Consider the following 16,122-nt stretch of genomic DNA (forward strand, 5'->3'; position numbering starts at 1 on the left):
TGAAGATAGCATATCGTGCTATCTACTGACGATATTACTGAAGATAGCATATCGTGCTATCTACTGAAGATACTATTGAAGCTAGCACATCGTGCTATCTACTGAAGATAACACGTCGTGCTATCTACTGAAGATAGCATATCTTTCTATCTACGGAAGATAGCACATCTTGCTATCTACTGAAGATAGCACATCTTGATATCTACTGAAGATAGCACATCTTGCTATCTACTGAAGATAGCACATCCTGCTATCTACTGAAGATAGCACATCTTGCTATCTACTGAAGATAGCACATCATGCTATCTACTGAAGATAGCACATCTTGCTATCTACTGAAGATAGCACATCTTGCTATCTACTGAAGATAGCACATCGTTCTATCTACTGAAGATAGCACATCATGCTATCTACTGAATATAGCACATCTTGCTATCTACTGAAGATAGCACATCGTGCTATCTACTGAAGATAGCACATCGTGCTATCTACTGAAGATAGCACATCTTGCTATCTACTGAAGATAGCACATCGTGCTATTTACTGAAGATAGCACATCTTGCTATCTACTGAAGATAGCACATCGTGCTATCTACTGAAGATAGCACATCTTGCTATCTACTGAAGATAGCACATCTTGCTATTTACTGAAGATACCACATCTTGCTATCTACTGAAGATAGCACATCTTGCTATCTACTGAAGATAGCACATCGTGCTATCTACTGAAGATAGCACATCGTGCTACTACAGAAGATAGCACATCGTGTTATCTACTGAAGATAGCAATGTCATAACGTGTATGCACGGTATAATGTGAAAATAAATAAATAATAAATAAATAAATAAATACAAGTTTGGCAACCTGTAAACAAAGTTCTCTTTATTTTCATAATATCCCCACTGTGTTGTAATTTTCTTTTTCTTATTTCTTCTGAAAGAATCCATTAACGATATTGGGTAGGCGTGGTAGAAAATGAAAACGTATGTCAATGAAAACGTATGTCTCCGGAGCTAGGTGTTATAAACATCCTGTTAATTTCATAGCAAGGCATGCAGGATATGACTTAGTGTGTGCCTCACCTTGATTGCCAAGAAATGAAGAAATATTAATCGTGGTTTTAAGAAAAACAAAGTGATTCTAAAATGACCAGTCAACCAATGTCCCCGATAACAATTGAAGACGAGTTTCACGGATGTGACTCGAATTTTTGTGTGAGTAGAAACTTTGCTTGTGTGAATAAGTTTAAATTAACCTGTAATCACGACTCTAAAATGACTCTAAAAAGGACAATGCCCACAACACTATACCAATCATTAATTTTTAATCATGTTTTTTTCACACAACATGTGCATTACGCCTTCCGCAAAAATGTCATCAGCCATCTATAAGTACATATTAATGAAGATCCACTACTGATAGGGCACTTTATCAGCTATCTACTGCTGACAGCACTTTCACTTCATCAGCTATCTTCTGCTGATATGATGTAACTTTATCAGCTATCTATACTGCTGATACCACGTTACTCTATCAGCTATTTATACTGCTGATAGCACGTAGCTCTATCCGGGTTTATTTACTGCAGCTGGTATATAGGACACCACTTTATCAGCTATCTACTGCTGATAGCATCAGGTATATCTACTGCAGCTGATAGGACATAACTTTATCAGCTTTCTACTGCTGAAAACATGTAACTTCATCAGCTATATAGCCTGTAACTCTATCAGGTATATCTACTGCAGGACATAACTTAATCAGTCATCTACTGCTGACAACAGGTAACTCTATCAGGTATATCTACTGCAGCTGATAGAACATAATTTTATCAGCTATCTACTGCTGATACAAGTAACTCCATCAGGTATAGGGCAATTCCACACCAAAGTGGACATGAGAAAAAAATTGAAAAATGCTTAGAACTTTGAAATTACAAATGCTACAATGACACATTTGGTATCAGATGAAAGAGTTCAATGTGCTCTGTCATTTGAGCTATCTTACAGATAATTAAAAATATGTTTACAATGAAATTTCTTCAAAAACCTGTTTTTGGCCAAATTTTAATGATTTTTAAAGAAAAACTGCCTTACTTTGGATCCAATTTACACATCCTCATTAAGATGTTGTTACATGTTTTTGGTACAAAATAGCTCAGTGAGAGTTGAAAGTTTTACATACTGTGGTGTTTTTCATGATTTTTGTATTTCTTATGTATTTTATTATCCCCTAAAATTTAGTAAACCTTTTGTCCTTCCGTTACTGTCCTTCCGTTACCATGGCTAATCCACTTAAGGCATTGTAATTATATTACCGAAACACATAATTTCAAATGAAAAGTGATATTAAGTAGCTACCACTCAAAGGATTACATTTCCCACCTTGAAAACAATGTTGCCTTACAAAATTTACATAATTTATGCGAAAGAAATTTAGGTAAAAAATCCATGTCCGTTTTACCGTCCTTCCGTTACCGAGCTCATTAATATTCATATTTCATACACGAAAGGTATTTCTGTGAAAAAAAGATGTGGAATTTGAAGGTACTCAGTATTAGTAATGAAATGGTAACATTTGTTTGATATTTCTAATAAAGGTGTTTTTGATTCACAAGTTTGAAATGTTGTTTTAGAGTGCAAATGTCCTTCCGTTACCGTGGAATTGCCCTATATCTACTGCAGCTGATTGGACATAACTTAATTAGATATCTACTGCTGATAGCACATAACTTTATCAGCTATCTATACTGCTGATAGCGCATAACTTTATTAGCTATCTACTGCTGATAGCACATAACTTAATCAATTTTCTAAACTGCTGATAGCAAATAACGTTATCAGCTATATCTACAACTGATAGCACATAACTTTCATTTGCTATAGTTGATAGTACACAACTTTGTCAGCTATCTACTGCTGATAGCACCCAACTTCATCAACTATATGCTGCTGATAGCACACGACTTCATCAGCTACCTACTGCGGATAGAACAATAGCTTTATCATCTATCTACTGCTGATAGCACATGACTTCATTCGTCATATCTACTGCTGATAGCACATAACTTGATCAGCTATATCTGCTGCTGATTCCATAAACTTTATTATATATATCTACTGCTGACTTAATCAGCTCTCTGTGACTGCTGATTACATGACATCATCAGCTACCTACTGGTGATAGCACTGAATTTCAACTATCTACTGCTGATAGCACACGACTTCATCAGCTATCTACTTCTGACAGCACGTTACTTCATCAGCTACCGGGGTATCTTCTGCACATAGCACATGACCTTATCCGAGCTATCTACTGCTGATAGCACATAAGTTAATCAGCTATCTACTGCCGATAACACAGCTTCATCAGCTATCTACTGCTGATAGCAAACTTAGTCTAATTCGTCAGCTATCTACTGCTGATAGCAAACTTGGTCTAATTCGTCAGCTATCTACTGCTGATAGCAAACTTAGTCTAATTCGTCAGCTATCTACTGCTGACAGCACACCCATTTATTATCTACTGTTGATAATATGAATGGATTAATTTACTTGTTAGAGTTCTCTTATCATTGTACCACTTCATAATCAAGTCCTGTCTGTCAGAGAATCGCATCAAAAATGGAGGTCACAGACTGAGTAAATATTTTTAATCACTTCATTTGTATAAATAATACAAAATATTATTTGATTAAACATAGCCCAAAATATGTTATGATATCATAACATAATGTACAGCTGTTATAATACTATGTTGCATTTAAACTTATGCGTCATTAAGCGTTGTGATAATGTCACCGACCCGATTTTATACTTCAATCCACCCATTAGTAATTTGGGTTAATTTAAGAACAAATTTCTAACCAAGTTACCGAGTTTAGGTTGTTAAAATATTTGACCTAATATAAATGTTCATAGCGTTTTTCACTGACGTTTTTGGCGTAAATAGATTGACGGTTCTATTCTGCTACAAATATTTGTAGTTTAAAAAGGATCATTGGACAAAATTGTTACAACTATGAATATAATATGTTCGGGTAATTTTTATGTCGAATATACGCGTCGTGATTAGTGTTCGTTTACAATTTAAATGAATAAATGATGTAGATGATAATTATAATAGCTTAAGTTTCCGACGCCTTTATTCAGTCATGCAATATTTAGCGTCTGATTTTAAAGGCCAAAGATTCCACAGTAATTTACCAGATAAGTCGATACATGCGTTAATTTGAATGATCATGAAGTAATGCACAAATATACGTATACAGTGTTAATTTATATTTACGCAACTTATTGTCTCTGATAACCTTTTATACACAAATGAATCTCGCAGATAATGTTACGCATTTTCGTCATTGTTCGTCGCGCGACCGCTCATATTTCAAATATTTATTCATTTATTCATTTCATCTTGTAATTGTAAATTATCTATATATCTATCTATCTATATATATATATATATATATATATATAATATTTGAAAAGCATAAATTAACGAAAATGTCCACTCATACCAACCACACTCCACTGTTGTGTTTATAAACAGACACACAAGAGTCAGGGCAAAATACGAGTGTAAAGAGTTAGTGTAATTACGTCATGCCAGTGACATCCACGCCGCAACAACAAAAAAGACAGACGACTCACGGCTGTTTACGTGATGCGTTACCATGACAACCAATCACTGTATCCCCATTTCTAGTTTCAACACAACTGAATGAGTTTGGCTCGTCTCATCACTCACGTTAGTGGAGTTGTAACTGCGTTGTCTATCGTCAGATGTGTGCCATTCATGCTTAGGGGTGTTATACCTGATGCACGGTATAGCAACCACGGGAGAACTGTACTACCCATTCAGTGATACAATTTTACCCGGTGGAAGATTTCTCCGAAGAATCTAGCATCAAGGAAACGTGGGGGTTACGGTATTACGAGTGCAACAGTCAGGAACTACTCCCACTTGTTACTACTACTAGTGTACCACTTCTACCATCGGTGTTGAATCCACCATTACCACATCGCTGCTACTGGCTTAATCCTGCATCTCCCGGAATGTACACTCCACTGCCTTAAGAGCGTGATCCGCTGAGCTGAACTATGGCTGTACGTTTATACTACTTATTGTTTTTATTTCCTATTGTAAATCACATGTTGTATCTTGTCTTAAATATTTACACTTTTCCGGTTTGTAAACACCTTTTTTGCTCCATAACAAACACGAGGAAGCCCTTGAGCTTCCGCGTGCATGGGCAGGTAGCGACCCGCCGTAGCTTGTCTGATGAATGGTATATACAGTGTATTATGATTAATGTTTTCATATCCGCTATGATATTTCTGGCTTTAGGCAGTGTTTATATTACATGACTTACATTTAACCTGGTAGTACCATTTTGATGTGTTTAACAAATATCTGTATAGGGTCACGCGTAGTCGAAGTCTTGTATTTGTAGTTCATGCATAGTCTGATTTATATCCAGTGATATGTTGCTGTCTACTGAAGATAGCAATACACCCTTGGTATTGCTGGCAAGGCCAATTTGCAGTGTAAATACTCAGTGAGTTGCTCATTGTGCGAGGGAAGACTGAAGGACATATTTTGCTAGCTACTGAAGATAGCAATATATCCATTGTATTATTATTAACTGTCTACACCTAATTATATGTATATCGAACTCATGTGCTATATCTACATACTTGTATTGATTGATTTAATAGCTATTCTTCTCGGTAGATATAAAGTGTTTTCCCTTTGAACAAATATATCGTCTTAGTTGCTATCTACTGAAGATAGCAATTTACTCGTTGTGTTCAGTTCGCATTCACTAATGCATTTTGGTTAATATGGCTATCTACTGAAGATAGCAAGAAATCACAATTAAGCTGATAGGTGAGATACGTCAATGAGTAACAGTTTCTCAGGTTTGCAAATAACATTCGTGCATCTAATGCATTGTCGCTTTCTGCTGCTTTATATATACGGATACCTTTTGAAAGGAACATTTAACGTGTTGGTGTATTTGTAGCGATCATTGTATATACTTACTCTTTAAAACACTTATCGCTTTGTACGCTAGAAAGTGTCAGGCCGGCCATAAAAACAAGTTGCCTCATTGCCTGCTATGTGACTTTTCGTACTATCCATTGAGTATATAACTATAGGCAGTGCAGAGAGAACTGTACGTTCTATAGCTTTTGGTGATTGGTGAGCCTTGTAGCATGGAACAGGTGAATGTATATACTTAAATCTTTTAAAAGAAAACTTTATAATTTTGTTGTTCTAGTACACTAGAATCACTATGATACAGCTGTAATTCCCTAATGCACACTGCACTAAGCCACGGTGTGAATCTTAATTTTCACAATTGGTAAGCGACAGCAAGAGATATGCATTTCATTTATGTTAGTGACGCAGGTACCGTGCTTATTTTGTTAGAAAGGTCTTATTAAATAGTTCAATTATACAGTTACCGATCAAGGTGTTGTTGAACCATGGCGTGTCCTGTGCGGTCATGCGACTTTACTAATTTTGCCTTTGAGTAAGATGTTATAGTGTTTACAAGACAAAACAATTCATGACCAAACTTATTACGTAGTTAAAGACATTCTATTTTTAGGTAATACTTGTATTTTTATCCATGTAACCGTCGGCTATTAAGAGGGCTCTTTTTTGACTGGTTTTGTGATTAAAAGTGCGTCAGTGTCCATGTCATCGATAGCATTTCATTATTACGTGAAGTTGGTATATATCAGTGGTATTGTGTGTTACGTTCGTGATGATCAAGGATATATCAATGTAATGCTAACTGAAACGGGTTTGATGCGATTATAGAAAGTTAAATCATGTAACAAAATTGAATGACCTACGTGTGAATAGCCGTTGTGGCATGTTCGTGATGGAAACGTAAGTAAATGTAATACATTTAATTTGGTAGTACACACATTCGTAACGTCAATAGTATCGCTTGTGATGTGATTATAGAAAATTGAATACTATTTTGAAATTAAAACAATACCACAACAGGTTGTGGCATAATTTTATAGAACAATGCTGCACTGAATTATGGTATGGACGTTTGTCATCATAACTTGGCATGCAGCCTAGTTGCGTGCGTAGCCATAGCGTATTTATAATAATTGTGTTTTCGCATCCATGGACGGACCAGGAGATGAAGGTGCGGAGGAAATTCTTCAAGGGCCCGAAACGTTGCGGCCTATACCATGTATACTGTACGAGACATAAACGTTACATTTAACACGTCCGCCTGAGAAATATCAATCGTTAATTTAGGTCTTAAGCTTTAAGCCCCTGGACACTACTGGTCATCTAACAGCATTTCTGATTGGTTGATAACTTGAAAATAATGCTCATTCAATTGCCAATTATGACTATAGGCTTAAACTATTTATGGTCAAACTTGCATTTGCAGATGATCTCATTAATACCCTCCTTGATTGGTTCAAAATTCGCCACAATATTCATTTTGGCCAATGGGCAGGTAGTTCTCATGGTCTTATCAGCAATTAGTACTGATCAAGATCAAGGTATTCTGGAAGAGGCAATGAGGCGGTAGTCATGTCGTGATTTGACGAATCCCTCTATCCGTCGATCTGTTTTTGCCGGACGTAGCGTGCCAAATGGGTTCTACCCCAGGCTTCGTAGACATGTCACGTGTTTCCATGTTTCTCAACCCTGTATGCCTCTGTCCCTGTATTGAACCCACAGAGGTCTATGTTCCTCTTGGTGTTCATCCAGGCATTCCTTCCTCCTCAAGTACGATGAGAAAGTGTCCATATATCAAGTTTGACACCACAGTTGTCCTTTAGCTGTTCGTCCAGGTGTTCCTTCCTCCTCAAGTACGATGAGAAAGTTTCTAAATATCAAGTTTGTTACACCACAGTTGTCCTTTAGCTCGTCAAACTTACGGAGATACGATTCGTTATTCTGTGCTCTACCTGCTCTTACCAAACTGCCATCAAGTACCGATGAATAAACCATTAACGCTCTAGCAAATTCTTCACTCATGCAAGCGTGACAAAGGGTATATCCTATTCCGTCTGGTCTGGATACCATAGACATCAATCACCACCAGACAGTCACATGTGTGGCAATGTAAGATTGGTAACATCACCTCCTTCTCTCATTTAGTCAATGAAGGTGATGATAACATCATCGATGATAACAACGCCAGCTTGTGATGCAATTTTAGATATTCACTCTTTAGTTTTGATTATGGGCTAAACAGCTTCTGTAGCATTTAAGGTTGGAGACTTTCCTAACTCTTGATTAGATTTTTGCACATGGTTTATGGGAATGGCCTTCTTAGTTCCTTGTTCTGTATCTCCCATTCTGTTTGCTTGTATTCTTTGCATATATGCCAAGCAGCGTATAGGATTATAGCATGGCTTGGCCCTTTTTGTATGAGCCTGGTCACATCAGGACCAAAACGTGTCTTCGCACGGAACGACCATTCAAGAAAAATCCATAATTTTCTGTGAATAGACTGACAAACAATGGGAAGTTGAAAACGTACTTAGAAGAGGACGGAGCTTAGAAAATCGTGTGAATAACCGAATGAAAACTCAATAAAAATACATCTCTACTATAATACCACTTTTACATGTAGCTCCTTCATTTCTGAATGTCGCTTTTCTCTCAACGTAACATACTTTCGTGGTTTAGTTACTAGTACTACACCCCAATCAAATGTACTTCCATTACATTCTGATAATCAGATAATGCAATGCAGTGTGTCGTTATGTTGATGATACTGTTGCTATAATTATCCTGATTTACCCAAACAGATTGGCAAGGCAATGAATCGCGATTGCGAAAAGGACATTTTAGTGGGCCGCTATATTTTATGATAACATAACTTGCGTTCCGTCAGCTGAAACATTTTTCCATAGCTAGCTTACTGATGCATAATCTGTTAAACCAACTGGAATCATGATTACCCTTTTCCCACTTAATTATCAATTGTGCGCAATTGTTGCTGACAATCTTTAGGTTTTCGGCAAGAAAATGCTAGTACCGTGCAAGATTCATTACGAAAGATAAATAAATTTGCTATACGCATAACACATTCTTCGTTTTCGTACCGGTATGTCTTCTCTTTTGACTCAAACTGTCTAACATCGTTGACCAAGGTTGCAGTGCCACTGAAATAGACCTTTATACTCGTAGTTTTGGTTGGGCAAAGACCTTTTATTGGGTCACTGTTTTGGGCGTGTTGCCAGAGCTGCAAATTTGTTTTACAGCTGTACTCACCTGGATTGGAAATGGGCTATTTCAGTTGAAAACCATACACACCCTATGGAAGAGATGACCTTAATCTTCCACGCAAGGAGTGTGAATTTCAAATGGGGCTACCTAAATGAGTAACTCCATTTAAAATCTACACTCCCTGTATGAGGGATTAAGGTCATGTCTTCTATGGGGGTGTATGGATTTCAACTGGAATAACCCAAAGAGCGGATGTCATCAAACCTCACAACCTGCTACACAACGTATTGATCCAGCACTTAGACGGCTATCACCGGGATTTTATTAGTAAACAATAGTGTGTAATCGTGGCTTCCCTTGGACTATTGTTTTCCTATAGCATCCTTTCCATCCAGGGGTTGTACATGATTATTTATACCCTGGCATTGGTTTTCCGGCTGAGGGATATATGGTTTATTTTGATGCATTATATCATCTTTTTAAGTATATACTGAAATTGTGTAATGGTCTGATGAAAATAACACCGTATCATGATCATAACACATGTCCAGGATTGTAATTCTACTTTCGACAAGCTCCCTAACATTTGGCTGTGCCTCGGTTATAACCTAGACGTTTTCGTTCAAGCTACGGTTGTTGGTACAGCAAAATTGTGGACATAGTTGGTCAGAATTAAGCGTTCTACAGCATTCCTGCTTATTTGACGTAATCAATGTTTGCGTATGGATTCCAGGTAGAAGCCCGGGTAGCCAATATAACATGCACGTTTTTAGCGTGATTTTGCGTGAATCAGGATTGATACGACTTTCGCAAATTGAATATTGGATTTAGCGTGAATCGGGTTTGATACGACTTTCGCAAATTGAATACTGCGACACATAAAGAAGTGCGACCCTTGCCAATGATTGCCGATCAGAAACAACTGGTCGATCAACACATCCAATTGCATTGATACATCGTTATCGTCATTCACAATCAATCAATCAATCAATCAATCAATCAATCAATCAATCAACTAATCACATTCTACTTTTATCTTTGTACAGGTTGTAGCAACTCACCGGTCAAGCTGGATGCCGTCCCATCAGCCACACCTCCAACACGCTTCTAATCGGACAAGCAGCCCTAATTCTAAAATGATGCCACACTACAGATGTATGGACCCAGCTAGTGTGGCTACCACGCCTACCATGCAGGCTACGATCAGCATCCCATCGGGGACACCACCCCATCACCATCAACCTGTAGAACCAATGGCGTCCCCTGGTACAGGTGTCCCGCCTAGTCCTAATATACCAGTTTGGAATACAAGTGAGTAGTAGTCATCAGGTGAAGTATATCTTAGCCAGCAGTTATTCCACACAAGATAATAGTAGTACATGTGCCTGTAAAACGTTCAGTAAATATTCATTTCTATCAATAGTGTTGGCGTCACGGGTCCCCAATCTTGCCACCACCCAGGGGCGTAGCAAGCGGGTGGACAGGGTGGACGAAGTCCATGGGCCGAAGGTTCAGGGGCCCCCGAGCAAAAGCGCAAATATTGTTTTATAAAAATATATACTGTGTGATTTCATGTGAATTATGGGAAAATAAAAATATCTTGTATCTTGTATCTTGTATGAAATAAGAGGGATGAAGGAGATATTAAAAGGGCCCCGCACTGCTCCTTGCATGGACCTAAGGCTATTGCTACTCTTCCATATCTCTCTATGTCAAATCAAAAAAATATCGTGGACATCAATTCCACTTAACTGCCAAGATTATCATGATTATCAATTGAAAAATAGTGGACTTTCAGATTTTAGTCCTCACTGGGATATTCATTCTGCCCCTAATGCCACCTGAATTGAAGCGCCACTCCCTGTAAATGAATTGTTTGTTCAATCAGAGAAGATGAGAATCTTGCCTGGTTCAATATACATGATATATTTGACTAGAAACGGTACCATCAGTGCATTAAGTTCGTCTATAATAATCCTTCACTATTTATGAAGTATGATGCATTTGACTAGAAACGGCACCTTATAAATATGAAATAAGTTTGTTCAATACCAAATACATTTGACTATAGAAACGGCACCTGAAATTGTTTGCAAAACCATAGATCTTGGAGAGTGATTATATTCATATTTTGTTAAAACATACAGTTTTCCATTATTATGCAATGTTTTATTACTTTAAAAGGAATCGTTTATTAATGTTCATGTTGTTCAGTGTGATCATGTACCCCAATTGTTTGTTACATTATACGTACTTGTTTCTAATTATCAGTGCTTGTTTCTACTTATCAGTGCTTGTTTCTACTTATCAGTGCTTGTTTCTACTTATCAGTGCTTGTTTCTAATTATCAATCTTGTTTGTCTGTCACAAGTTACCAGTGTCCACCTGTTAATCACCTATTAATCAAATGTCGATTCGTCAATGTCAATTATGCACTTATTGTTTTCTACTCTTCATCACAGATTTTCCTCTAGGTGTGTCCGTTCGCAATCACACATTTAACAATAATACTCAAATTAAAGATCTTTAATTGTTAGAAACCAATTACTAACAAAGACTCACATCCCATCACACGTATTGCATAGTATTCTCTTGAATTAGCACACGTTTCTCTTCAAGTATCACACGCGCGTTTTGGGTAATTAACACGTGTTTCGAGTACCTAGTGGTTTATGTTTTTCGAAGAACTCCCATGCAACGATATTCAAGGTAATTCCGTCTTATAGATGTGCTCACCTGTGCTGTGGCACTTACAATTAGGTGAAAGTAAGAGATGTTAAATATGTCAATAAATAGTAAATTCAGATTTAATTCGCAAAATTTAAACTTGTTATTATAACGTATAGCAATTACAGCGAATTGTGGGTGTTTGTGCATTGTTTATTTGTGTTTTTACCTTTTTTCTCAAATCTACGTTAGTTCTGGGACGTTTATGTTTTTATGTGAGCAATATACATTAGCTGGAATTCATTTTTGTCAACAAATGGAAGTGTTTGTAAGGCCCTTGGAATATTAAGAAATATTTTAACAAAATAACTTGGAGCAATATGTACTGACGCTACTGAGGCGAATGGGAATGGTTCCCAGTGCGTGAGGCACTTCAATATCCGTCTGAGGCGTTTATTGATGGTCATTGTACAAGGAAAAATAAACGACCGTCCCGCCATTTATATTTATTTAATATGCTCATAGTTTGTATTTGGTCAAATTGGTGTCTTGATGTGCCCGGTGAATTCTACCTAATTGCGGCTGCGGGCGTGTTGTTTGCGTTTATATTAAATGACCCATTTTCACAAAAGATTGACTGTTTCTACCTATATTCACTTCAGAAGTTTAGTCTTATGTCGGTATCTGCGTTATGATTATTGCTTTTAATAAATTGGTATTTAGTACCGTATTAATTCCATGATCTTTACTATGATCATCATGATCATCTTCATTAGCCTTATCGAGACATGGCGTACACAATAGGAGGGCAGTCTTCTCAATATGGGTAAAACCCGGGAAATTCAAAAGACTTTACCCATTTCGTGCAGCGCCATCCTATTATGTCCGCCATATCTCGAAAAGGCTAATTGACCTCTGAATTGACCTAAACCCTCGCCGATTGAATTACCGTGGTAACAATAATAGACACAATCAGACACAATTACCCTGTGTTCGTGTATTTCTTTAATATTCGTATTATATTCATTGCAGTGAAAAGAAAGATACGTTTTTATGAGATCGATAACTATATTCATAAATGTCTATCCATTCTCAGAAGAGATACAAATATTTTATTTTTATGAGTGCACTTTCTAAGAATATTTTCACGAGGTGAAATAATGACTTTCCATTCACAACTCGGAACAGATCAAATTTCATCGATATATGTTTTATATACTGTAACTCTTGTATAAATTATTTTTCTTCCACCTAATTTATAGTTCACAATAAATCACAAAGAGTCCCGAACTAAATTAGAAATATGTAAACAACACCTGTGTCTCTAATTGGCGAGTCCAGGTTGTCACGCGTTTACTAGAAGTCTGTTTGATTTTACTTATTCTTTCTACTGTTCTTACTACTCACCAATTAATTCTTTCAACTCACCAATTTATTTAAAAATGTCACCTTTTATTTCTGCGAAAGATTTTAACCCCAGAGCACTACCTGCCGATGTAACATTGCCGCTGATTGGTCAATTACATGATATCTTCGCGTTAATCACCAATCAGAATGGAGCTTTGCAAATAATTCACCCCAATTTTTTTGCGTGGTGAAATTATTCTAACAATGTTGCTGATTGGTCCAATTGATAATGAAAACTTCTTTTTGACCAATCGGCAGGTAGTTCTCATGTGGTCAACTGATTTATTGCGTCAACGAGATGTTTACCACTTATTCATGAGTTTTTTGTTTATCACGACCACTTTCTTTGTGGTTTTTCAAATTAAAACTTGACATTTCTAACTTCCCTCGGCTGTTATCTATAGCCCTGACGAACGTCAGTATGGTTAGCCCAGAAGCTCCCGGGACCCAGATACAGGTTATATCAAAACGATTGTTCTACATTCGCTTTTGGTGATCTTGAAATCATGCCTCCATCTTCCAAACCCATCAACAGATTCACGTCTGAATTTGAAATATACAGTGTCAATATAAGGTGTTGTCATTTCAAGTGGATTCAATGGTGCATTCGGATAAGAGGCAGGCTTTTCAAAAACACCTAAATGTACTAACAAACAAATTTAAAAAAAAACCCGGATCAATTTGATATATACCTGTATTCCTGTAAACACACCCCCACATTACCAAGGGTCGTGTATTTAGAATATACACAGAATGTATTTATTATTTTTCCTGTAATTTCTATATACTATTTGCATTTTCAGAATTATGATATTTTGCATGACTTGCACTACAGTTTTATGTTGAATTCCCATGACGATACTTATTGTTGACAATTATTGTTTTGTTTGTATATGTTTTAGTTGTTTGTAAATCTTTCCATGCACTAATTATTATGTGTGTCACAGTAGTAATTTAACATCTTGCACATCACTAAGTCACGTTTTTAACTTGGGACTTCACCGAGATCGGCAATTGGCAAGATGAAACCTTAAAAATTCCTTTAAAAAGGAATGGCGCGTTATTATAAACATACTTGATTGGTAGATTTCCTCTATGAAATAAGTGACGTCCAAAACAACGTAATATCATTGTTGGGCAGCTTTCATTTCTATAGCAATTGGTGACGTAAGTGTTGGGTATTGTTTTGTTAAGATAATAATAGCAACATTTGGAGGGAAAAACACAGAAAAAAGTTTGAAACCATACACACCCTCGCAAAGATAACCCAAGTAATATCACTCGATCTGTCGATCGTGTAACTGAGTGTTTTTGATGGCAAAAACAGTGTCGATTATGTGTCCATTGTATACGCTTTTAAAGCTTCTGAGAATAGCATGTAATTAAAATGGAAACGGGAGAGACGAAATTATATATATATATCAATTCTACAGAATATAAGTGTCAAGTCTTTCTGATAAAAACCTCCTACGCATTTTTTCCGTATTCCAATATTAAAAGACATGATGCATTGTGCCTCCTAGGAACTTAAGTAGAAATAAAACCTAAAATGAGACACACGATTGATTTGGTTTCTTAGATTTTAAGCTTACATATACGGGATACAACCGCGATTATATACATGAGCTAACATATGGCAGATAACTGCGCAAGCTTAAAGGTACCGGGTACCTCAACTTAGGTCTGTACTACAGACCATGTACCTATATATATTACCAATAGGGAGATAAACTACTGGGAACCACACACTCTCGGAAACCATAGTCGCGGTTTGCGACTCGCGGCTTATATCCCCCTAAATCGCGAGTAGTATTTTGCTCGTAACGCTCGCTATTCGTGAAGCATCGCAGTTTGCGACTCGCGCCTTGTGACCCCCTAAATCGCATGTAGTCTTTAACAAAGACTCCTTACCTTGCCAAGAACCGTTCTCGTTCCCGCCACCCTTAACCCCTCCACACACACCCCAGTTACCTCTCTTTTGTGTGACGTGTAACTACATAGTTTGCGTATCCCAAATGTCTGTCTTAATCACTCTAGGTGGTATGGCTTTTCCAGACTGGGCTTACAAACCGGAGAGCAGTCCTGGGAGCAGACAGATTCAGCTGTGGCACTTCATCCTGGAGCTCCTGCAGAAAGAGGAATACAGAGAAGTGATCGCTTGGCAAGGAGACTATGGCGAGTTTTTTTGATTAAGGACCCGGATGAACTGGCAAGACTATGGGGAATGCGGAAGTGCAAGCCGCACATGAACTATGATAAACTCAGCAGGGCACTAAGGTAAAAGGAATAAATTACTAGTACCAATGAGTACTCTCATAAAGGAAAGACGATTATTATTATTATATTGTTTTGTTTTACAAGTGTGGAATCTTGATATCGTCAATGATGTAACATGACCTTGCATCACTGACTTTGCCGCCTTCAAGCAACCTTCTACTACCTAAGATAACACTTCCCTATAAACCCTCAGTCCTAATCCGAACTCTTGCCCGAATCTTAATCCTAAAACTTAATCCTACTCCAATCCCAGGGACAATTGCGAATTAGACCCGCAGGTTTTTGCAGGTCGGACTATCAAGCCAGATGTATATATAAATAATCGGGTCGTGTTCTTTAAATCATCGTACCCTGGAATCACTGAAGAATGAAAAGGTCACATTCATAAACCAGATTATTGAGATGAGCATCACCACCGCCCGCCGTGAGAATCGATCTTGTAAATTGCCGTGACTCGAGTGTATTGTTATAATTGGTAATAATCAATTGTTATAATTGGTGATAACTTCTAGTCCAGTTACGCTCAATGTAATCGGTGACCAAAC

General features: G+C 37.3%; 1 protein-coding gene across 1 annotated transcript in view; it reads left to right on the top strand.

Annotated features, from left to right (window-relative positions):
• The window catches only part of LOC140170406 (uncharacterized), a 62,536-nt gene that overhangs the window by 42,586 nt on the left and 3,828 nt on the right, over positions 1–16,122 (top strand). Inside the window, 3 exon segments of the mRNA XM_072193778.1 lie at positions 10,273–10,537; positions 15,338–15,469; positions 15,472–15,577. Coding sequence (XP_072049879.1) covers positions 10,273–10,537; positions 15,338–15,469; positions 15,472–15,577 — 503 coding nt within the window.

The sequence above is a fragment of the Amphiura filiformis genome, chromosome 14 (assembly GCF_039555335.1).
Source record: "Amphiura filiformis chromosome 14, Afil_fr2py, whole genome shotgun sequence".
Lineage (NCBI taxonomy): Eukaryota > Metazoa > Echinodermata > Ophiuroidea > Amphilepidida > Amphiuridae > Amphiura > Amphiura filiformis.